This window comes from Zingiber officinale, chromosome 1A (genome assembly GCF_018446385.1).
Source record: "Zingiber officinale cultivar Zhangliang chromosome 1A, Zo_v1.1, whole genome shotgun sequence".
NCBI classification, from domain to species: domain Eukaryota; kingdom Viridiplantae; phylum Streptophyta; class Magnoliopsida; order Zingiberales; family Zingiberaceae; genus Zingiber; species Zingiber officinale.
The window spans coordinates 191827926-191853087 of record NC_055987.1 but is presented as its reverse complement, the minus strand read 5'-3'; the positions used below and the strand labels follow the sequence as shown (position 1 = coordinate 191853087).

The 25162-nt window shown below is 39.3% G+C and overlaps 5 protein-coding genes across 7 annotated transcripts; 2 read left to right on the top strand and 3 right to left on the bottom strand.

The window, feature by feature from the left end:
* Positions 1-4318: 4318 nt before the first annotated feature.
* On the bottom strand, positions 4319-6127 carry LOC122038908 (probable WRKY transcription factor 70). The gene is made up of 3 exons (XM_042598880.1): positions 5721-6127; positions 5279-5383; positions 4319-4943 (listed from the first exon to the last, which is right to left on the bottom strand). Exons 1-3 carry the CDS (start codon positions 6059-6061, stop codon positions 4475-4477), a joined length of 915 nt encoding a protein of 304 aa, XP_042454814.1. The 5' UTR covers positions 6062-6127; the 3' UTR covers positions 4319-4474.
* Positions 6128-8224: 2097 nt separating this feature from the next.
* On the top strand, positions 8225-13645 carry LOC122038906 (uncharacterized aarF domain-containing protein kinase At5g05200, chloroplastic-like). 3 transcript variants are annotated; one of them, XM_042598877.1, is made up of 12 exons: positions 8225-8471; positions 8598-8709; positions 9065-9207; positions 10140-10253; positions 10421-10457; positions 11102-11256; positions 11340-11495; positions 12019-12284; positions 12370-12467; positions 12635-12813; positions 13106-13222; positions 13344-13645. In XM_042598877.1, the coding sequence occupies exons 1-12, from the start codon at positions 8349-8351 to the stop codon at positions 13536-13538; spliced, it is 1695 nt and encodes a 564-aa protein (XP_042454811.1). In that variant the 5' UTR covers positions 8225-8348; the 3' UTR covers positions 13539-13645. The 3 variants fall into 3 exon arrangements, with proteins under 3 accessions (XP_042454811.1, XP_042454813.1, XP_042454812.1); XM_042598879.1 differs by having other exon boundaries at positions 8228-8414; XM_042598878.1 differs by lacking the exon at positions 10421-10457 and having other exon boundaries at positions 8228-8471; positions 11068-11256.
* A 949-nt stretch (positions 13646-14594) lies between these two features.
* On the top strand, positions 14595-17396 carry LOC122038905 (mannan endo-1,4-beta-mannosidase 8-like). Its single transcript, XM_042598876.1, has 6 exons — positions 14595-14752; positions 14836-15121; positions 15199-15393; positions 15464-15586; positions 15654-15865; positions 16781-17396. The coding sequence occupies exons 1-6, from the start codon at positions 14637-14639 to the stop codon at positions 17196-17198; spliced, it is 1350 nt and encodes a 449-aa protein (XP_042454810.1). The 5' UTR covers positions 14595-14636; the 3' UTR covers positions 17199-17396.
* Positions 17397-18693: 1297 nt separating this feature from the next.
* Positions 18694-19906, bottom strand: LOC122013876 (pathogenesis-related genes transcriptional activator PTI6-like). The gene has a single exon (XM_042570092.1). The coding sequence runs from the start codon at positions 19681-19683 to the stop codon at positions 18955-18957; it is 729 nt and encodes a 242-aa protein (XP_042426026.1). The 5' UTR covers positions 19684-19906; the 3' UTR covers positions 18694-18954.
* A 3291-nt stretch (positions 19907-23197) lies between these two features.
* On the bottom strand, positions 23198-24066 carry LOC122013866. The gene has a single exon (XM_042570085.1). It carries the CDS (start codon positions 24050-24052, stop codon positions 23405-23407), a length of 648 nt encoding a protein of 215 aa, XP_042426019.1. The 5' UTR covers positions 24053-24066; the 3' UTR covers positions 23198-23404.
* Positions 24067-25162: the final 1096 nt, after the last annotated feature.

Below are 25162 nucleotides of genomic sequence, written 5' to 3'. Positions count from 1 at the left end.
AAACAAGTCTATATATATACAAGTAACACTCAATAATATTATAAAAAATTATATATGTTTATTATAACAATAATAAAAGCATATCTCTAAAACCCTCATTTTCTTTTAATTTAATCACAATTTATATCTATTTAAGTGAAATAAAATTCAATTCATTTTTTATTGGATCTTGACAGCTTTAAAAAAATGCAGGGGGCATTTTGAAAAGAATTCAAAATTCAAGGTGAAAATAGAATTATCACTAAAATTAATAAATAATGGGCTTAAATAGAAATGCCGGTTGGGTATATATGTTACACTCCCGGTCTAATGGGCCACGTATGAATCGGCCCATCAATTCAATACCAGATCGCGATCACGTGACGAAGAGGATGCGAGAGGAGGACAAGTCACTGGGCGCGGGAATGGATCAAACACCGCCGTCGTCGCCGGGCGACACCCATGGCCGTGGTGAGTGGCCCTCATTGCCGACCCGATCTCATGCTTCTCTCTCTCTCTCCCTCCCTCCACCATTCCCACCGCTCGCCTGCTGTTCTTCTCGCCGGAGAGGAAGCTACGGCTCTATTACAAACCCTTGATTCTCTTCCTTTCCTATCCCTCCCCCGGAACCCTAGATCCAGATCCAATGAGGTATCTCTGAATTAAGTGGTGGATTGGGCGGTAGAGAGTGTGAGATGGACCTTCAGAGAGCTCTCGGCCAGGATCGCGTGGGAGAAGCTGGCCCGGTCGGGCGATTTTGACAAAAATCGACGTCCTTGAGTTCACCACTGAGGTACTGTCTTCTGTCTAAGATGGTTCGCTATAAATGAGATGCATTTTAGTTGGTAAGACGCCTGAACAAACAAACTTACTCTTTTTTTTGCCCTTTTCTATTAAATTAAATTAACCGTCATCCGAGACAAATTCCAATTCCTAGTTTGTCAGCAAATGGATATGTTAATAACTAAAAGACGTATCTTCTTGTTATGGTTTATTAGTATACATAGATGTTTTTTTTGTGTGTTGGATCTTGTCAATATAAAAATGAGACATATTGGATATGCTGACAAGCATCTTTTCAATTGGCATGCAGGAAACATGCACACCAATATTAAAACCAATTTGTTCTAGCATATCTACTTTGGAAAGATTCTTTCAACTACAGTTACTGATATTTTTGCAGGGTGCCAAGTGATAATGCTTCATTCTAAGTTCCTAGCTTATGATCATATTGCAGAGTATGTTTGCTTAATTAAATGTGACTAAATTTGAGCATTTTTAAAGGGCATAGGTATTCATCCTATGAAATTATGAAAAAATTATCATTACAAAATTTAGCATTGCAGACACACACATGAGAAAAATTGTAATCCATTAAACAAATATATTGATTCTCGTACATTAATGATACAAGTAATCATCCTATCAAATTTTAGGTATTTATGTGTTTTTCTTCACTTTTTTTTTTCAATCATGAATGTCTATCTGGTTGTAATCGACCCTGCAAGACTTTTCATTCTTCTAAAGCTATGCAAGTTTTTAGGAAGTGTAAGTAGGCAGTATCGTGGTCAACTCATTGCAAAATGGATATGCGATATGCAGAGACATATATGATCATTATTAAAATATATATTTTTTTAAAATTATATTTTTATCAAAAGTATTCACTTGTAACACTTACGAATTAAAAGCTATTAAATTTGGTTATTTGGTCGTGTTTCAATTGATTTGACTGAACCACATTTTTTTTTTTTTTAAACTACACATGCAAACTACATATACAACATGTAGCCATATATAATTTCCCCTTTTCAAATTCTACCTCAATGATTGCATATGTAGCTTGAGCATGATGTTTTTAAACCATTGATATGAGAGAATCACACAACAAATGGCTATTTGGATTTGGCAAACTATGCATACATCTTGTAGCAATCTTTTAAGTAATCAAATAGTTAAATTACAAGTTGGATTCAGAGAGAAGCTTGATGATATATTGGGTTTAATGAATTAGAGTCCAAGTCTATTTGTTTATGATTGTTCAATGATACTCTATAAGTGATTTGGTTCAACCAGGTTATTTTATTTTGACCTTTGACAAAACTTTAAGTTAGGTTTGCCTGTGGTATTGATGTGTATATCAAGTATATAGGGACTTAAAAGTGTGCACGTAGAGCTCAGAGCTTGTGACTTGACGAGGTTGAGTTATATGAATTACTTGATGCAGTCAAGTTGGATGAACTATGTTCAATGACTCAGAGATTGTAAGAAGGTGAATTTGATGGTGATCAATGAAAGATGGTTCGTAGCATTTGAGGGATCAAAAGTTATAACAAGGTGAGCTCGTAGATGATCGGAGAAGATGACCTATAACGATGTGAGCTCGTAGGTGATTGAAGAAAGATGATGTGGAGCATCTAAGAGAAGCTTGGAGGGTTCAATGCATCTGAAAGATTGAGTGTCTGATGCGAGATGACCTAGAGGGCAATGTAAAGCGTTGACTAGGTTGAAGATTTGACTATATGAGCCGTGAGTAATTAAGAGTGATTGTAACCTTGATGTTCACACTTTTTGGCAACATTATCAAGATAATGTGTATTATAGGAAAAATAGCCAAAAAAAAAGTCATTTTGAATTGGGTTTCGGGTTATCTGGGTCGGGTTCAGGTTGTTCAGGTTTGGATTTAGGGGTTTCAGGTTGAATTTGGGTTCGGGTTGGGTTAAAAAAAAAATTCAACCCGACCCAACCCGATCCGACTCACCTGAATTAACACCCTTAATGACTAGGTAGAGGTTTTGCTTGCCTTGTGACTTGTAGGAAGCTTTTGACTAAGGAATAAAGTGTTGGATTGTAGTCAATGGTTCAGTTCGATCTACAGCTCTGCATAGTCTTATAAGAATGCAAACTAAGTGAAGTCAGAATCTCGCATTTGGTCGACTTAAGTATTCTGTCAATCAAAGAACATGATTAGAGTATTAACTAATTTTTTTACAATGGTGACCTACTTTACATAATTAGAGAACATGATTTGACTGGAATATTTGCTCCTATTCAACCCAAGCACAACGGGGACCTTATTTCAACAAATTTTCTTTCCAAGATAATGAAATCAAGCAACTAACTTGTATAACTAACAACCGCTCATTCATTCTTTAGATCAACACCTACCTTATCCCCTTCTTTTTTTAGTCATTTCCTGTCTTATCTTAGTCTGATCATTAAGCTATTGGATTTCTCTTCATGCTTCTATTCTTGCCATAATTTCATCAATTGAAAAGAAAACTTTAGACACAGGTGATGGTCACTAGAAGTGATAAGTTTGGTTAGGTACACTTTGGATGTCTATCTTTTGCATCTTTTTTTCTTCATCTGAATGATTCAGTTATTTCTCTAAGAAAACACGAAAGGTAGTACGAATTGGCTCAGAAAATTTACTGGTGGAACATGACATTTAATCTGACTTCTGGTACGATTTTTTTTTTTAAAAAAAATTAAAGCCTGCATCATTAACTGATGGGTCCAGCTCACTGTTAGGAAGTTTACTCCACGTTTTCATCTGTAAGTTAGATAACTTCAATAGTCTAACTGGATTCTTTCTGAATAAGCCTCCTTTAGCTGACATAATGGTGAGATGGGAGACAAAATAATTTGGCAGAAAATCAAACGTGGTCAAGAAGCTACCCCTCTTTTAAAAATTATTAAAATATCTCTTCATCCTTAGTTTGATACTAAAAAATACCCCTTTTTACTCGACTTTAAAGTAATTTTGATCTGTTGTAAGGTTGTATAATTTTAATCAAACCTAATTCAAAGTCAAAGTTGTTTGTGCCCTCGTAATAATATATCTCTAAGGTGGAGCAGTTTGCATCAAAAGTACTCGTGGGACAATTTTAGTTAAAGTTATTTTAAGGCGGGGCACAAAGGAGTATTTCAAATATCAAATTACAGATAGAACGTTGTTTTAATAATTTTTAAAACAAAATAATTCTGTGTTCGTACCAATTTGATGTAGTCAAGCATACTTCGGCTTCGAGCTGTCCTGTGGGACAGTTGAGGTATTTTATGGCACTTAAATAGATAGAGCAATTCTGGATTAGTTGCATGATGTGAATCTGGTTTATTTCATGCAATGTTTCAGGCTATTTTGGACCACGCCTTTTTCCGTTTTTTGCTAGGTCAACTTATTTTGCTGGCAGTTTAGTTGCTATTGTGGACTATAACTTGGGTACGCATTCTAGTTCTTTTATTGGCAATGTACCTTCTCCCTTTTGGTGGCGTTCTGTTGATGGTTATGGTTCGCTTCCTCAACTTCAGAAACACTTGCATTATAAGGTGACACTTCAAAAACATCCAATGCATTCATAGCTACTTTCTTGTAAATTAGCTCAAAATAGCATATATGGTTCTACATATCAGAATGATACTTGATGGCATTCTTAATAGCCAGTTTCAATATACACTATACTTGCAGCTTAAAACCCATCTAATTGATGAACTAGCCCTCGCTGAAGTCCAGCATATCATCAAGCCTGAATGTCTCTGGATCAAATTCCATATCTAGGCTGCTGGTAGAAGATCGAATGCTTGATGTAACATCCAATTGGTCCCAAGTAACCCCCATGAAATGCGCCACTGGAGCAGAACCTTCGAAGTCTGAGAAGTCAGGGAGCACCAGAAGTTCTGTTGAGCCACTGCGAGGTGAGTGATTGCTTAGCACTTCTTCATCGCACTCCAGCTTTATTGGGGGAAGAAGTGGTGCAGAAGAAAGAGGAGCTTCTTGGTGAGTATTTGCAGTGTCTCCTGAATTGAAACTGATAATCCAAGGCGTCGCTAACTTGGTTGAATCCACGCATGTGTGTTCTCCCATGTAGATGATGGTGAACATGGAGGCATCCTCTGTCTTCTGGACTTGTCGCGTGGCTTGGCAACCTCTGTCAAACTTGTGTGAGCATCTGTAGTAGCTTCTGCAAAGCAGATCGAATCATCTCAAATTCCCTTGGACAAATCATGCAACGCAGGTATACAACCCATCTACATCGTACTAAGTGTTCTAAATGTTTTTGCTCACTATTAACTGGGAAAAAGCATATAATCCGATTTTAGTTCTCTTTTGGTCCTGGGCTGCAACTTAATTTTGGTTTCAATACATCATTTTCTTTGAATTTCCTCAGACTTGGGCTTTTCTATGAAACTGGATAGAATTTCTATTTAGATAAAGAGCTCCGTTGAATTTTCATTCTGAGCTGATTATCTCTAGCATAAAACGTTCAGATAAACATGAGAGGAACTGAATTGGTACCTTTGATGTGTAGTACCGTATATGATCTTCTGTCCATACTTTCTCCATGTGTAGCCATCTTCGATCTCCTTGGTAATAACTGTTCTGCATGTGTATGGATGTGATCTGCCAATAGCAGATGACATGAAACAAGTTGAATTGATTAAACAAGGCCAACGAAAAAGAAACACATATATATAACTAGAAAAGCTTTCTTGTCCCCCCCAACAACTTCAAAAGTGTGGAGTTTGTTACAAGTCATTGTTCTTTCAACAACAAGCCAAATTTATGCTGCATTATGAGATTCCCTTAAAGCCAATAACCAAGAGGATATCGAATGTCCCCCCTCAATCAATGACCAGGAGTGATCCAAATGCCCACAAGGCCAATGTTATCAGGAGAGATGAACTTGAATTTTAATTAGTTATCAACAAAAAAAGATCTTTTTTTTTCTTTCTTTTACCTTCTTCTATATCCGGATCTTCTTGGTGTTTGGATCTTCCTCTTCATACAGGAGATTTCACTCTTCTGTTCATCAGAACTGGCCTGAGCAAGTGGCGCTTCAGGTGTTGTCTCCTTGCCCAACAAAGTGATTGCTCCTGAGAAGGTTTCTATTACCTCAGCGACCAACTCCATCATCGGGTTGCCACCAGAAGAGTTCCCCAGCAGAGGGCTCTCCTCAAACTGCAGCAGGGCTTGCAGGCGAGTAGCCGAGTCCTGCCCCTTGAGCAACTCTTCGATCACCATCATCTTCACCATCTGCCATGAACTGCCTCGATCATGATCATGAGATCCCATCCCCATCTTTAACTCTAAGCCCCTCCCTCCCTCTTTTCTCTGATCGAGGCGTTTGATGCTGGGGGTAGAAGCCGTGGTGGTAGTAACACAAAGGGCGGAGGAAAATTATATAGAGAAAAGCAAAGGGGATAAGGCTTGGAAGGAACGTGGAAATTGAACCCACGCAAGAAGGCAAAAAAGCAGGTGGGGGGCGTAAGCGTACAACGTAACGAGATGACGTCACGACCTCTTCCGCAAGCATATATATAGTAGATTTTTAAGAACGGCACCAGTTAATTTATACATTTGAATTTATTTCAATACAGTTTGGGAGATCTAGTGACAATATTATATCAATGTAATCCGTGTATCTTATTAAGTTTGCCAGGCTTTGTTGTTGCCAACTCATAATCACATGGACGTGATTCTCTCTCAGGAGTCAGGACTGTAACGTGAGGCATGGTTCGGAAGATAGCTAGCTTCGTAGAATAAGGCCAAGTTGTCTGTTGGAGTTTAATCAAAATTTTATGTTGAAAAGATTTGATAAAAGTTATGGAGTTAAAAGCATGTATGATATTTTTATTGACATAGGTTTTTTTTAGAAGAGAATTCAAGAGTAAAGTCATGAGAGTCTAGACTCAAAGTGGACAATATCATATTTTTATGGATATATATGGACATCTTTTTGTACAACAAATGATATTAGAGCTATGATCCAGATCAGATGTCATGTGCGGTGACCTTGAACGAAGTTAAGGGTGGGCCTGGAGCAGGTCAGAGTGACCAGATACTCACGGGGAGATCCAGAGTAGGTCAGAATGATCATATGTTCGCGGGGAATCCGAAGTAAGTCAAGGTGATCAGATGTTTGCGGAAAAGTATGGAGCAAGTCAGGGTGATCGGATACTTGCGGGGAGATAAGTAGGTCAGGGTGACCGGATGTTCGTGGATAGGCTTGAAGCAGGTCAAGTTTGACTAGATCTAGTTGCTTACGGAGAGGCTCGGAATATGTCAGGATGATCGGATACTTGTTGAAAAAAGCCCTGAAGCAGGTCAGGGTGACCGGATACTCGCGGGAATGCTTGGATGTTTGTGAGGAGGCTTGGAGTAGGTCAGGCTGACTAGATGTTCACGGGGAGACAAATAGGTCAGGATGATCGAATGCTCGCAGAGAGACTCAGAGTAGGTCAAGGTGACAGGTGCAGATGTTTGCGGGGAGACTCAGAGCATATCAGGATGATCAAATGCTCGCGAGGAGGTCCAGATCATAAGAATAATTGTGGTCCTTCGTTTCAAGGAAGAATTATTGAGATTCAATTAAAATCTTATATTGAAAAAATTTGATAAAAATTATAAATTTAAAAAGATATAGAATATCTTCATTAACATAAGATTTTTTGAAAAAGAGTCTGAGAATAAAATTATGAGAACCTAATGTCCAAAATAAATAATATGATATCATTATAAAAATCTAAAAGTTCTTTTGCGCAACATCGAGTAATGTTGCATTCAATGTGAATACATAATTTACCGTTCTCACAATTACCCATTCGTTCAATAAATAATCGAAAAGAATTCTTCTGATAATTTACATTGATTGTGTAGTAGTACTTCTTGTCACGCCCCCTGTCCCCACCTGTTGACGCGTTTGGCGTAATTGTTTCATTGTACACATTACTCGTCCCCTGTCCCCACCCGCCAGATTCGCGTCAATTTACACCGTGACTTTTTGTGTGTATTCTATTCTCTTATTCGTGTCACTCATATCAACCACTAGTTCTAGTTCTAGTTCTAGTTCTAGTTCTAGTTCGTGTAAAGCGATCAATGGAATAATACAAAACCCAAAGGAAACCTCGTTCATTGTTCCTTGTTTGTTTGGGATAAGATAGATTATTCGTGTAAGGCGCAGAATTGCGTGTGTGTTTAAGTAGCAGGTGAAGTTACTTTTGATAGCGAGCTTTGTATTCGAACCACGTCTTTTTCTTTCATCTTATTTGTGATTTTATGAAGATCTCAAATAATTAAACATCGAATCTTGCTTTCCATCTTATCTAGTTAATGGTCAGTCGTTCCAATAGGTGGAGTTAGCTGTGAAATCACAGTTGAGTTAGTTGAACAGAGTTAACTGTGAAAACTAAGCGCTAATAAATATCCATCGGTCCGCCGGTCCGCGGTTTCCAACTCACTGGTTCAGGAAAGCAAAGCCCGTGGAACGACACGTGGCCCTTCGGTCCCCACACCTCTTGGCGAATGAAACCCTTGACGCGCCAGGGGAAGAGAAAAATCCGCGAGGAGAACATCGCCGGTGGCGTCCATGGCGATCTCATCCGTCAGGGGCGCGACTAGCGCCGGCTTCCCCCTGCTTTTCAACTACTCTCGGGTCCTCGGTTCTCCCTCGATTGCCTTCTTCGTTGCCTGCCTTCCATTTGTTTGTTTCGTCTGTCTTCTCTTCGTTGGCCCTGTTTTTGCTAATGAAATATTTGATCGATAGCCTTGCCTTCGGTTTCAGCCTAAACTAACGGGACCTTACTAACTATGCCTTTCATGCCTTATTGCATTGCAGCGACCTGCGATGACACGCTCAGTACGGTTGAGGAATTTCAATCGCCCATCGAGAAGAACCTTGGTGTTGGCTAGGTATTCGCAGGCTAGTGATATATCCACACGATTCCAAGGTACTGAATATTGTAACTTCGAGATCTCTGTTTTGTATGTGTTGACCATCATGTCAGTTCAAAATCAATAAAAAATGATACTTATGCTCATTGTTGAAATGGTCAGTGTTAAGACTAGAGTGTGCGATTTTACAATTTTCCTTCACCTGCCTTAGTTTACTTTCAGTATCTTCTTCGTATTTTTGTCATTTAAGTTATTTAGGTGGGAGACTGAGATTATTTTTCAACGTTTGTTGATGAGATCAAAGTGAAATTATGTTCTTTTGTAAATCAAAAGAAGCTAAGATGAACATCGCTATTCTTATTGATTGTTAAACTAATGCATTTTGTTCTATGTTTATTGCTTCATGTTTAGATAGCATGGAAAAATTGCCCAAGCTAGTTGAAGACATCATTCAAACATCAATTAACACAGGGCCTAGAGGCGCATTAAGACTGGCGCAAGGCATTCAAGCTGTTGTTGGGGTCGGAGGGGAGTGGCTTACTGATTTATCCAAGGTACATGTGTTACTTCTAAATAGATCAAGTTTGTAGGTGGTATTTGATGCAAAGCAACTTGGAATGCAAAACATGCTGTTCATGATAGAAGTGCTACTTAGTCATCCTATCTCACAAGGGTTCGTACTGCGCAAATAGGTCTAAAAAGGAGGGGCATCACTAGATACATTTGCTCTTGGATAATTTGTAGTTGTACTTGTTCAATGTCGAATGTTGATGTTATTTTTTTGCACTTGGTTTGTATATCCAAAGCTGAACAGTCTTTATGAGGCTTCTTTTGAGTGTAAATTCCACATAAACCACGATGCATTTTAAGAAAGATTTTCATGAGGTAGCGCATATTTTAACTCTAGTACAATACAATCAATCACACACAACAGGCATGGAATTTGATGTAGTTTCAGTTATTCAATCCAATCCATTCTCCATCTTATGTTTACTACTATTGATGAGTTTCTTCAGAATATGTCATCTTTATGATTGTGAACCTTAAACCCTTATTAAACCAGTATTAGTATCATAGTTCCTGTTCATTTTCTTTAATAGACAAGGAACATGCTTGAGTGGCAACCAGTAAAGATTTAACTCCAGTTGATGATAACTAAAATGTGTCATCCCAGAAGTCAAACTAGAATGCTTGTCTTTCAAACCACTGTGACTTTAGATTTTGCATTATGCAAAAAAATGTTCATTGGATATGTGACCCTTGTAAAATTTGGATAATATATTAATGAGTTTAGAATGACTGTACAGTTGTTCACATGACATGAATATAATCTTGTGTTGAGCTTATTGTTGTAATGTTGTTAAAAAAACTATTTTCTTTATGGCATTGGTTTGTTGTTGGAACTTGGAAGCTGTTCTATTAATTTACTTCGTATGTTCATAGTCACTATATTTGGAATAAGTACTACACCTTTACACCTTAGCAGGCAACAAATGCGTCTTCGGGCTTGCCACCTAACATGCAGCTCGGATTACTTTCACCTCTTTACCTGAGGAAGCTATTTGAACGCCTGGGAGCAACATATATCAAGTTGGGACAGGTACAAAATGAGCTAATTTGATTCAGTCAAACTCCTTAGAATGGCTTTTGGTGACATTCCATTACCTAAAGATTGAATTCCACATAGCTTTTGATGAAAAGTCTTAAGTTTTATTCACCTAAGAAATGCCTGTACAATATTTGCTGCCTGACATGCATTAACTCCAGGTTTACGCCAGGTCTTATCCATGTTGGGAAGCCTATGGTTAGTATCCCATACTAGTATTGCTGCATTTTTGATAGATTTTGATTTGTTCCCATAAGAAGGTATTATTAAGATTTGTAGACCTCTGGTTTTTTTTTTTTTGGAACTGAATATTTTGGAGAGGCAATAATAGGATTTTCTTGCTTGGCCTCTTCCCATTTTTCCTTTTTCTTGTTTGGCGAGTTGTTGGTTTGGGAAGAATACAAATGTGACTGGGAGTTATTGATTTTTCTTGTCAGATTCCCCATATGTTTTCTATTTAACTCATTGACAAGGTTTCTTGTTTATGAAGTATTTGCTTCATGGAATAAAGATAAGAGTTTTTTTTCCTTGAGCTAGAGAAATTTATAACTGATGAATCCATCAAAAACACTGACATAGCATAAGTGTAGCATTAACGATTTTATCAGCAACATGTTCCCTGGTTTAGGAACTTGTTGATGATGATGATGATGTTATTCCTCAATAAATCGTCTGAGCAAATTGCTCTAGTCTCTTGCTCACTGCTATAATATAATCAAGTAGTTGGGGTCCTTGTTGATGTCCTATGTTCAAAATCTTTGTTGAATTTCAGTTTTTTAGCGCATCACTTGATTATTCAATGGTGCAGTTCATTGCATCTGCTCCAACACTGTTTCCTACAGAGTATGTTCAGGAGTTTCAGAACTGTTTTGATCGGGCCCCTGCAATTCCTTTCAATGAGATTGAAGCAATATTGCGCGAGGAGCTGCAGAGACCACTAGATAGCATCTATGAGTATATTGATCCTGTTCCAATAGCCTCAGCTTCTATAGCTCAGGTTTGTGAACATGCTCATATGCCCTTGATTTCTGCTATTATTCTGTAAGGAAAATTTGTTTAATTCACAGTATTATTCTATAGGTTCATGGTGCCCGGCTAAAAAATTCACAGCAGGAAGTTGTGATAAAGGTTTTAAAGCCTGGCATCGAAGATATATTAGTTGCAGATCTGAATTTTGTTTATATTGTTGCTCGCATCTTGGAGTTCCTAAACCCAGAACTTCGTCGGACATCACTGGTATATGACCCATTCTTGTATTTCGAATTGAAACAAAGAAATATGCTTGCATATTGTCCATATAGGTTAAGTCAATTAATGCTTGTTGTTATTAAATGACGGTAACCATAAGGAATGCTTTTTAATAATCAGTACTCACTACTCCCTCACTTCTAGAATACCCAACAAGTACAATTATATTATGCTACATGGATCCGCTACTATTTGAGATTAGCTACATGGATTTTATCATGCCATTGAGCTTTATGTAAAATTATGCTGATAGAAATAATTAGAACTTACTCTGCTCAGTTTTATTAGGGTGTTAATTCATCAATCTAGTTTAGGTGCAATTCATTTATCAAATTGATCACATCGTAATTATTTTTGCTACTATATTGCACTAAGAATTTTGTCAATAATAACTGTGACTTCATTTTAGCTGAGACAACAAATATCTAAATCATGCATTCTGACTTTTATTTTGTCGATTAAGGTTATAAGTCATCTTTTTTGGATTAATATGGTACAATCTTTTTACTAGGTAGGAATTGTGAGAGATATAAAGGACTCGATGCTTGAAGAAGTTGACTTCCGAAAAGAAGCTACTAATATTGAATCTTTCAGGAGATATTTAGAAAACATGGGACTTGAGAGGCAGGCCAAGGCTCCCATTGTTTATCGGCATTGTAGCACACGCCGTGTGTTGACAATGGAGAGACTTTATGGGGTTCCTCTCACTGACCTTGATTCTATAAGATCTCTTGTTCCAGATCCTGAACTGACTTTAGTTACTGCACTGAATGTCTGGTAACAATATAATAGCATTCCAGCGAGTCTTTAAATTTTGGCATAGAACTAGGGTAATATATATTTTTCCCTGCTTGATCTGTAGGTTTGGAAGCTTGATTGCATGTGACAACTTCCATGCAGATGTGCATGCAGGAAATTTGTGGTTGCTTCGTGATGGTCGAATTGGTTTTCTTGATTTCGGTATGTTTTTGTTTGTTGATGAGAGGTTTAGGAAAATCTTAGTGCACTTCCTTTATCTCTAGTGCATGCCGGTGCTTGCAATCGAGCTCTTTATTACTTTGTTGGTTCTTTTAGGAATGCTATTTAGTCTATGCTATTAATAATCAAGCACTGTATCTGTTGTTTAGGAATTGTGGGGCGTATATCTCCAAAGACGTGGGCAGCCATGGAGGCCTTTTTGGCATCCTTTGCAAATGAAGATTATGAATCTATGGCTACTTCGTTAATTGAAATGGGCGCTACAGAGAAAAATGTAGATGTTAGTGCCTTTGCTAGAGACTTGGAGAAAATATTTTCTTCCATACAGGTATGCTGCTTCAGTATATGTGCCTAAATGATAATACCTAAATCTGGATGATGCATCATAGAAACTAGGGAGCTAAAAATACAGAAAAATAAATACATATAGGTGGCAGTTGCAGTTTGAAAAAGTTTTGCGGTATTGTTCTAAAATTATACCTTAGAATCAGCTACTGCTAGTAAATTTGAAGAACCAGAAATTTAGTAGTTAAATAAACAAACTGGAACCTTTGTGTTTTAGTTTTTACTAATCTTTGGTGAACTCGGGTTACGCTACTGTTTTACTTGATCTCTTGCAGGATCTAGATACCGAAGTTGTTGTTGCAACTGCAAGAACGCCTGATGCATCTGCAGCTGCTATTTCTGCGAATGTGATTGTTGATGAGAGGCAGATGAATGCATTGTTCCTCGATGTGGTTAGCTTGTTCCCCCTCTCATAGCCTATGCTATCTTGTCTTTATGAAAGACCGCATTCTTGATTCATTTTAAAATGACAATGTCTGTTACTCATTCACTCATCACATCTGCTTGCTACAGGTAAGAGTAAGTGAGTCATACGGGCTGAAATTTCCTCGTGAATTTGCACTTCTCATGAAGCAACTGTTGTACTTTGATCGTTACACCCGATTGCTTGCGCCCAACATGAACATGCTTCAGGACCAGAGGATAACTATCGTCTCCAACCGGCGAATGCGAAGAAGCATGGGGGAGTATTCTAGTTCTGGTCTATAGACTCGATACAAACTGGATAAGCAATTACTAGGTATTTCATCATCTTAAACACAACAAAAGCATTTACATGTATCTAAATTTATATTTTTCTAGTTTTCGATTTAGTAGATCAAATCTCTCCTGCCCGAGTTTGGAAATGTAGGAATATATGTTGAAATTCACATCTGATCAATCCATCCAAAAAATATAAAGTAAATATTTCATCATCAAAGGATCTGTTGTTTGTCAAACACCCATTCTTTTTGTCTAGGATTATGTTATGAACAACAAAATCCGAAAGAAAATGTATTCCTGAGATTTTGTTGTGAACGACTGGATGACAAAAAAAAAAATACTTGAGAGATAAAAATGAAGACTAATTTCTTGACAACTAAGCTCCATTTAGCTTCGTTGCTTCACGTTTACACGATCCATTAATTAATTTTGGAATTCAGGCTGTATCATTATTAAATATTTTTCATATCAAAATGGATTTGTGGTTCATATTATCACAAATTGAAATATCTAAGTTTTGAATGGAATCATTCAAAGAATTGGAACGCGTCAAAATGAGGCGTCGGCAATTAATTTGTTTTAACAACCTGTCAAGATTTTATTAATTGCCATTTAAGTGTTGACGTGACACTAACAACTTGTACATCACTTGCAATTTAAATCAATGAAATATAATTCTCCTTTTTAATTAAAAAAAAACTTTCTATTCTCAATGAACTTTTCGATCATCACCTTTATTCCCGATTTCAAATATCTAAGAAATTGAGTTGTAAATTTCATACTTAATTTTTATATAAATTTAAGAAGGTAAATTAAAACTTTAGATTGATTAATTAATTCTTTAAAAATAGACAAAATTGGAAGGTAAATTTAGTTTTTTTTCTTTCCTTTTTGAACTTATATTCTAGTCCTTAATACTTTTAAAATTAGTCCTCCTAATATAATTTCCTTAACTGAATAACTGTAAACCGCTTTTTACTTTCATAAAAATATTTTTTAAAACCATGACAATTTGAGGGCTAAAGTGAAATTAGTGTACAAGTTGCCGTAAACAGCGACGGCCACGCCACTCTGTTTCAACGATCCTTCTTCTTCTTCTTCTTGATGGTTACTCTTCTTCCTAATCCGACGAGCCATTTCTTCTCTCCATCGCTTCAATCCATCTTCCTATCTACATTTTTCATCCTTCTGATCGAAGATTCTTCTACGCTAATCGACAGGTCGATTCCATCTCCGTCGCCACCAGTCCGTCTTCTCCCCCAATCGCATCGCCGCATTTTTAACTTCCTCTGCTCCGCCGCAGGGCTCGCGGCGTCGCCTTAACCGGAATGGAGGACGATCCATGGCTCCTAGTGGAGAAGAAAGGCGGGCACTTTGCTGCCGGAGACCGCCCCTTCTTCGTCCACGGCTTCAACACCTACTGGCTGATGGTCTTCGCCGCCGACCCGGACACGAGAAACAAGGTCAGCGACGTCTTACGGGAGGCCTCCTCCGCCGGGCTCAATGTATGCCGGACCTGGGCCTTCAACGACGGCGGCTGGCGCGCCCTCCAGGTCTCCCCTTACGTTTACGACGACCAGGTCTTCGAGGTGATAATCGTTGTCCTCGCACGCGAACTGCTCGATGATTTACGTAAGAGAGTAATCCGTTTTAAATTTTCTCCCAGGGTTTGGATTTCGTGGTCAGCGAGGCAAGGAAGCATGGGGTGCGGTTGATACTCTCGTTCTGCAACAACTGGAAGGATTACGGGGGGAAGGCTCAGTACGTGAGGTGGGGGAAGGACGCTGGATTGGATTTGTCTTCCGACGATGCGTTCTTCTCTGATCCAACTCTCAAAGGCTACTACAAAGCCTTTGCTAGGGTGATTGTTCGAGTGCACTTTGTTGGTTCAACAAATTTGAAGTTTTGATCTTTTGCCTTTTTTTCTTTAGACTGTCATCACTAGAATCAATACATTCACGAATGTGGCATACAAAGATGATCCCACCATACTTGCCTGGGAGTTGATTAATGAGCCACGGTGCCCCTCGGATCCTTCTGGCGATACCTTGCAGGTATCTGACAAAATGCTTCTGTTCTCCATATTTCGCCTGTTTTGTTCATGATTTGAGTTGGTCTCAGGCATGGTTTGAGGAGATGGTGGCGTATGTGAAGTCCATTGATCCAGTGCACATGCTGGAGATTGGGGTGGAAGGTTTCTACGGCCCATCTATGCCCGAAAGATTGGAGCTGAACCCCAATGAATCTGCAGGTCGGGAAGGAACAGATTTCATCAGGAACCATCAAGTTCCTGGCGTTGACTTTGCTTCAGTTCATGTTTACTCCGATACCTGGTGAGTTAGCTTACTCCATAATTATTGGAAGACAACCATCATACTCTTTTGTTATGTTGATATTCTATTAATTGTTTCATTGGGTAGCCGATATATCTCATATAATAACTTAAAAAAGAATTCCATTTTACCCCGTCATGTGCCTATGGCCTCTGTACCTGCATGAACCTCCCTCCATATCCGTGGGGCCGGCACTAGGGGGGCCGCTAAGGTAGCGGATCTACCTTTTTTAAAAAAGAATTCCATGTTCTTTCATTTGTAGCAGATTGAGGCCATGTTGAATTGTTAATGTTTAATGTTAATGGTTATATTTGATGATCACATGTTGAATTGTTTTATGCTTATGTTGTGGCATTGCTCCAAGAATACTCTTTCGTATGTTGATACTCTATTAGTTGTTTCATTGGGTAACCGATATATCTCATATAACAACTAAAAAAGAATTTGTAGTGAGATTGAGGCCATGTTGAATTGTTAATGTTTAATGTTTGCTCATGCACTGTGTTAATGGTTATATTTGATGATCACATGTTGAATTGTTTTATGCTTATGTTGTAGCATTGCTCTAAGAATACTCTTGTTATGTTGATACTCTATTAATTGTTTCATTGGGTAACTGATATATCTCATATAACATCTTAAAAAAGAATTGCATGTTCCTACCATTTGTAGTGAGATTGAGGCCATGTTGAATTGTTAATGTTTAATGTTTGCTCATGCACTGTGTAAATGGTTGTATTAGATGATCACTTGTTGAATTGTTAGAGAAAAATATATAATTTAACTTTCATGCTTATGTTGTAGCATTGCTCCAAGATTAATCTGGATTAAAAGTAGGCTTTACATGCAAATACAGATCAAATTCATCATGCATGCTATATTTGTATTCCAAAAGCTTAATCTAGCACCGGACAGGTTGCCCGATCCAGACTCCAATGTGCATCTACAATTTGTGAGGGCCTGGATGCATCAGCACATCGAGGATGCAGAGGCATTGCTCGGAATGCCAATTGTTTTCGGTGAGTTTGGAGTGTCGGTGAAGGATGAAAGGTTCAACTCCGAGTTTCAACAGACATTCATGGAGACAGTGTATGACACTTTCCTGACCTCCAGTCAAAACAGGGATGTTGGCGGAGGATCCCTTGTTTGGCAGCTCTTTCCTGAGGGCACAGACCACATGGATGATGGATATGCTGTTGTTCTAGCCAGGTCTCCTTCCACAATGCAGATGGTTTCACGACACTCTGAAAACCTTAATGTTTACCGTCTCGGGGGCTACAACGAGGCGAAGGAGAGCTCTATTCCTGAATCAGGCATCCACGATGAACTGTGACAATGACCTGTATGTACATCTTCAATCTTTCTTTGTTAAGGCAGGTAATCTAACTTAGCATCTCTATATCTGTATAATTTATTGGGCTTGAGGTAGCTATTTTATTGATATTATTTTATCATTGTTAACAATAATTTATTGATATCAATGTGCAAATTCTATGTATCAGTTGTGGCAATAGTATTATTTTATGTATCAGTCATGAACCCTAAACCCCAAGTGTCTATGGAGAGACCTTAATAGTCGACCGAAAAGTGCAGTCTTTGATTGCTGAAGCTTAGTCGACCTCCTTTTGACTGAACCCTTACAAAACCTTTATTAAAATGATGATGGAAGCTTGCTAATTAAGAGTGGACAAATCGGACATAGATTGTCATGGATCTTGCTCATGGTATGAGTTCCTGTAACCCAAGATGCCTACACCCGATCAAAGCACAAATTGGGAACAAGACATTTGCTTTTTCCTTTTTCCTTTGAGAAAAGGAGAGAGCCTCATTATTGATGAAACATAAAGAGAGTTTCATTTATTCTAACTTCTTCTTCCACATGCCTGAGAATCTTGTATATTATGATGCTTACGCAAGTAGATCGGTAAAAGTTAAGTAGAATTGGGTCAAAGATGCTCGACTCACCGAGTTGGATGCGGCACGGCCGAGATGAATCAGAAACTGATTGGATTTGCCTGACACGGATTCAGTTTGATCGCGATCGTTGGCTTTGCTCGAGTTGGATTTCCCCAGCATAATTCACTGCAATGATCTGCTCCAGCTGCTTGTCGTCGTCGTCGTCGCTTGTTGGTTTGATGAGTACTTCATTGTGACAGATTTTTCACGTTTAGAACTGTACCATCAGTGGTTAGTAGACTTGAATCCACACACAGTTAGTAAGCGAATCTAGAGTTAGTAAACAACGATATTACTCTCCTTTTTCTAGTCAGTATCTAGAGTTAGTAGACGTTTAGAACTTATCCATTTTGTTGGATCCTAAGAACGACTTTGTAGACGAATTATTATTATTTTTATTATTTTTATTTTGCGAAAATTTTGCGTGAACAATTCAGATGCTAATTAGTTAGCGCCCACCCGACCCAGATATGGAGCATGTGCGAGGTGGGCCCTGTACGGATCGAGTTGGGCCCATGCGATCGAACCGGCCAGAAAGACCGAAACCAATTTGTCTTTTAACGCGTGAGGAGAATATCATAAGTAGGACATTTTGGTGGGTCCCCCCGTGGACTCGTCACTCTCCCACCGGCCTCCGTGACGCACGCGCCCCCGTGGCCTGCCTGTCGCCACGTGGCCGATAATTACTTATTTATTTATTTCTTTTTCAAAATACATTAAAAAAAATCACTTCCCTTTTAAATTTCGCACTTTTTGAATTGTCTCTCGTTGGTTGTGTCGAATGAGCTGACGAAGACCGAAACGCCAAACATGTGCATCCTATTACTAAAATCTTGAGGGGCAAAATGCAAATTTTCTCAGAGGGAAGAGACTAGAGAGGAACTCAATTTTTTTTATTTCGACCCACAGTTTTATTATTTTCTTACACGATGGCAGCCATCAAAAATTGAAAATTTGATTACGTAGAAGAAAAAACTCCACGGGCTTTTTCCGATGCTTGAATTCCACGAAAAGCTCCTTTTTTTTTCCAAGCTCCCGATTCAAAAACCATAAATATCTCTGCAAAATTACGGCTTTGCCCTCCCCGGGGCGGCTCACTTCGTTATTCTGTTCGGCTGCCGACGGCGACTCTGCTAGTCGAAATCGTCGGCGTTGAAATCACCGACCTCCCCCTCCCACGGCCTCGGCAGACGCTCCCAGAATGAGTCGGACAGGAACAAAGAGGACGCGTCGTAGGCGTCGACTCCGAACGACAGGTCGAGCGCCGGTTCCGCGAAGCAGTCGAACGGCGACGGTTCGTCGCCGTAGCGGAGCACCGACGTCGGCGACCACAGTGACACCGGGGAGGGTTCGTCCTTGTTTTCGGACTGCGGCATGGCCTCCGTCGGTGCCTCGGTCGGGAAGTTGGTCACCGCCTTCGACCCCTTCAGCCTCACCGCGGCCGAGTCGTAGGCCGTCGCCGCCGCCTCCGCCGTGTCGAAGGTGCCGAGCCACACCCGCTTACGCTGGTGCGGGTCGCGGATCTCCGCCGACCACCGGCCCCACGGCCGCCTCCGCACCCCGCGGAACCGTATCCTCTCGCTCGACTCTGCCGCCACCGGCGCCGCTCCCCTCTTCACCGCCGACTTCTTCCGCTCCGCCGCCTTGCGCGTCGGAGGCGCGGAGGGAACCGCGACTCGGATCTCGAACACCTGCCGCTTGATCCGGCGCGCAGCGCCGGACCCCTCGTCGCTCGACGACGAATCGGTCGCATCGGCGTCGCCGAAGTGGATCCGGACGAGCCGCTTCCGGCCGAAACCCGATCTTTCCACACCAACCGTCTTCCCCACCACCGCAACGGCCTCCTCCACCTTCAAATCCATATAACTTCTGCTCGCCCCCTTCTCCGAACCCTACTTCCGGCGACCCATTCGAAAACGAAAGAGCCCAAATTACTACGACCGCGGACTCCGATCTCGACCAGATCAAGAACAGGTACCTCCTTTTCTTCCTTCCCGTTCCGATTTCGCCAGGAGCGAGGTGAGATTCGATCGAAACAGGAGAGGGTTTTGGGGAGGGTTTTTGGAGTCGATCCAGACGCGGGAGAACAAGGCGTGGTATGGATCGATCGCGGACTTTTAATGACCGAACTCACAGACCCACTTGCATATAAAATGACCATGTTGCCCTTGCGACAGCTGGCCGACCTGGTTCACCCCTTTCCTAAACTTTCCGAATTGCCGTTGGATGCTAGCTAGTGTGCAAGCAATGGGCTACACGTGTCCAATTTCACGGTGACGATCGATGTGCTACCATCGGTCGCTAGTTGGTTCTCAACAGCGCAATGGATGGACTACACGTGTCCGATTTCACGGCGACGATCGATGGGCTATCATCGGTCGCAAGTTGGTGCGCAACAGCGCAATGGATGGACTACACGTGTCCGATTTCACGGCGACGATCGATGGGCTACCATCGGTCGCTAGTTGGTGCGCAACAGCGCAATGGATGGACTACACGTCGGCATGCGCTCGGCGTCGATTGATTTGGTTTTTAAAATGACTATTTTGCCCTTGCGACAGCTGGCCGCTCAAGTTCACTGCTTTCTAAAATTTCCGAATCGACGTCGCCTAGCTAGTGCGAAAGGGATGAGATACACGTGTCCACCTGAACGGTGAAGATTGACTTGGTTATTAGTGGGAGATGTTAATTTCCGAATTGCCATCGGTCTCTAGTTGGCGCGAAAGGGATGGACTACACGTGTCGCCATGCGCACGGCCACGATTGATTTGGTTTTTATTGGGCGATGTTAATTACTGATTAACTGGCGGTTGTTAGGTGATTAATCAAATTATTAGTGGAGGATTAATTAATTAAATAATTGGACGATTAGATGGAAGCATATGATGTGAGCTCATTCCGATGTGGAACGCTCCACCTGGCATTCGCTGTTTACTTGGGCGCACAACAAAGTTAATTACTAGTAAATCAATTTTTTATATTTTTTACCTTTTCTAATATCACCATCATCTGTTATATCATTTAATTTAATATGACCCACTTAATATTTTTTTTTAAAAAAATGATATTGTGCTCGAATTATTTTTTAAAACTAAATCTATTTTTTATTTTATTAATCTACGGAATCTAATTTCCCACTTTGTGGGAACACTTGTCAATCCCCTAGCGACACGATATTAAACTAAATGCACACAAAATCAATTCCACAAACTTTTTTTTCCCTCGCATTGAACTTAAATAAACATAACCATCTCTTTATTATGATTAGCTTTGCTTAGGTAAGGAATATATCCCAATAGCTACTTGTTTAATCCAATTATTCGTATAGACATCATCATATCACTTATAAATTTCCAAATCATAATCCAAATCATCGATTACTAATTACTTGTAAATTGTGAAGGTCTCACTCCAACTAGGCTACTATACACATTTAAGCTTTTGTTAGTGTTGCTTGACTTCCATCATTACTTTCACTTGGCTCTGCAAGATTTACTTCACAATACAAATATAACCTTAATTAATTGTTCAAATGCGTTCTTGGCATGCCTATTCTTGTTCATCATCTAATGGCTATGTGCCCATGTGGCGCCACGTGGACAACATATGATGAACATGTTCTCTCTCTTGAAGATATTTCATTTTTTAAAATAAAAATAAAAATAAAAGGAACAAAAAAAAAAAGTTAACACACTTTATGCTCGATCGATACTTGTTTAAGATCATGGATGAGATCCGATCGTTCTCAAGTGTGGTGTTGATACGTGGAATTTCATGCCCCTCTTTTTATATTTTTCGGAAAAGGTACCTAGATGATTAGGAGATAAGGTATCGCAATGGAGAACATTATGATGAGGGTGACCACAGATGGATTTTATCGATATATATAATTTCAATTGAAAGCAAGAGCCGTAACCTTTCTTTTTTCTTCTAAATGATAAGTGAGGAATAAATTACGAGGGATTCAATTAAACGACAGTTGGGTTACGTGGCACTGCCTCGGCGAGCATCATTCTGCCCATACCAGGTGGGCCATAGAGTTAAAAGACAACCCCAACCAACTCTATTTTTGGTGAAAATCGAGTCTCTCTTCACGTGCCCATGTTTTTATTTTTAAAGCCCGTGAATTTATCATTATTTAAAAAACATCTATATTTTATTGAAGCAAAGTTCAACGTTACCCCTTCATTTCACATATTTATATTTAATTTTAATTTTAATTAGATCATATAAATTAATTAACACATCCGAATTCAAATTTAAAGGCATATATAGATTGAGTAGGAATCTAGAAAAATCAGAAATTAAAATTAATATACTTTTTATTATATTTGAATTCAACCAGATAAATAGAATAGTAACCTTTTAAATAAAATTTATCAAAAATTATCTAAAAAAATAATACTAATTCATTAATCATCAACATCAACAATAAATTGTAAGACTCTCTTTGTTCGAAAAATATTAATTTTAAATTTTTAAATAATATAAATCTATATACCACCATCTTAAGACGGCAAACAAACTACACTGAATTGAATAATATTAAGTTGAATTTAGCTCGTTTGAGTTATATTCGCATTCGAACTTGACTCGAATTCGAATCAAACTTTTATCATAACACTCAAATTCGATTTGTTTTGAAATTACCAAACTCACAAATAATTCGAACTCAGCTTGTTATTAGATCGATTTTCATAATTAACGAACCCAACTCGTTAAACGAGTTCAGACTAATTTTAGAATTCATTTTTTGACTCGTTTTAGAATTCATTTTACAAATTTGTTAAGCGAACTCGAAAACTCAAATGAATAAATATTCAATAAACCTAATTAACAAATAAAATAATATAAACTCAACACATCATTAAATATGTTCACGAGCCATTTAATAAAGCCGAACTTGAACTCAAGTTCATGAGCCTACACACAAATATGTTCTCACGCTCTTTAAACAAATCAAGCTCGAGCTCAAGTTCACGAGTCTAAAAGTAAACATGTTCTCGAGCACTGTAAATGAATCGAGCTCGAGCACTTTAAACAAACCGAGTTCGAGCTTGTAAACATATAAACGAATATTTTCACGAATTCACAAGTCGAATATTCTTAAGTTCGAACTTGATTCGATAAAACTGTCAAGCTCGAAATCGGGCTCGAACTTGGTTCAGGTAAAATAAACGAACAAATTCGAATGAACTTTTTACTAAATCGAACTCCGATAATTCACGAATCTTTTGATTCATTTACGTCCCTACACCATCTTAATCGATCAAAGTCAATCCTTGGATAGAAAATGTAATAAGAAATGAAATATACTACTATCTATTATTATCCTCACTGCATTGTATAAACAACCACAATAATTCTCGAGTAATATTTTGGTTATTAATATATATATTTTATTAGAAGAAGTAGATTATTATTCTAATAAATAAAGATTCTATATGACAAGACCAAGTCAAGCGGAGAGAGTATTTTAGAGGTGTATTCTAAATAAAGACACGAATAAAGGCACAAACCCGTGAGTGGGATCTGGGACTGTGACGCCGACGGGCTCGCGGTCCGCTCACCGCCACGGTGAACCTACAGCCTGGTGCTGTGCGTGCATTCCTGGCTGATCACGGTGAGGTTGGCCACCGCTAGCACCACGTGGCATCTGGATGTGGCCACCGCGTGGAGCCTCACGAACCCGAAGACGGTGACCCGACCCGGTAGCCTTGCCACGGCGTCGATCGCCACGGCGCCGGCGATGATGTCCTGGAAGAGCGGGCCGAGGTCCGTCATGATCCGATCGACCTCCAGCGCGGTAAGGAGGTGAATCGTCTCCGACCCGCGGGCCGGGATCCGGCCGGCCGCCACCGCGGCGTCGCCGATCTCGGCGCCGCGGTAGAAGAGGCGGGTGTGGCCGTCGTCGCCGTGGGCGAAGGCGGCGTAGTTGGGGTTGTGGACGCGGACGGCGAGGTCGAGGGTGATGTTGATCTCGACGGCGACGACGGGGAAGGAGATGCGGGGGGAGACGCCGAGGAGGCGGACGGAGACGAGGTCCGTCGAGGGGTCGCGGACTTTGAAGATGGTGAGGGCGAGGGCGGTGGCGGCGACCGCTAGGAGGACGAGGACTAGAAGGCAGACGATGCAACAGATGCGGCGGCGGCGACGGCGCAGGCGATGTTTGGGATCGACCGGAGCGGCGAAGGGGGCGTCGGATTTCTCCATTGCTTTAGGGCCGAGCATTAGGGGTTCGTGTTATTAAAGGATATTAATTTTTATTTTAATTATTAATAAAAAAATAAAAAAATTAATTCACTCTTTGTCAACTTTACTTCACAAGTCAAATGTCATTAAATAAACCCGAGAAAAAAAGAAGGTGAAAATTAATAATAATAATAATATTAATATTAATTTTATAATTATTATTATTTTCACCTTTAATTTTCCAAAAAAAAGTAAAAATATATATATTAATGTAAGTTCTCCTGAAATTCTTCTCACAGATCAACTTGATTTAATACGACGACTTTGATTTAGCATATGAAGTATAAATATGATTTATGGGAAAAAAATGTTTCTTTATCTATTTTTGTAAAATCTATTAACATTTTTAAGAAAGTTGATTAATTAGGGGTGATATTTACTATTTAGAATAATAATTAAGTGAAAATTTGGTGGTGGTTAGCGGACTGCGACACATGGGCATTGATTCCTGTGCATCATCAATTATGGCTAACATGAATCTCGCATACGATTCCACTAATATTTTAATATTAACATTTTTCTCTCACTTATATGGAAGTAGAGAAAATAAAATATTTAATGATCACAAAATTTATTTTATAATTTCAATTTTATTTAAAAGGAAATGAAAGAAAGTTGATATACTTATTTCAAACACAGAGGCAGCATAAGCTTTGAAAGATCAAATAAATCCTCACTATTTTTGACAGATACAACAAAATCTAAAGAAAATCTTTGTAATGAGAGGAAAAAAAGACAGAATTAGGTGTAAATTTAAGGACAAATTTTTTTTGAAGTATTTTTTTTTTAATTAGAACTCAGAATAAACTGTGTTATAAGTCAGTGAAGAAGTCAATTCCTCCAGATGTTTTGTGTAGGAAGCATAATGCTGTTGTGTGAATACATTAGCAATTTAATTCTCTCTTTGTCATTTAATTCCATCAGCTGGCAAGACTGAATATGTCTCTGAAATGAAAGATCTGGCAGAACAGTTAAGCTGATCATGGATCGCTTCATCTGCTGGTAATTAACTGCATTTGTGTCTCTGACAAGCATATCGAGATACAGGAGCTTGGCCTGTTTGCTCCATCAACCAAGTGAGAAAGAACT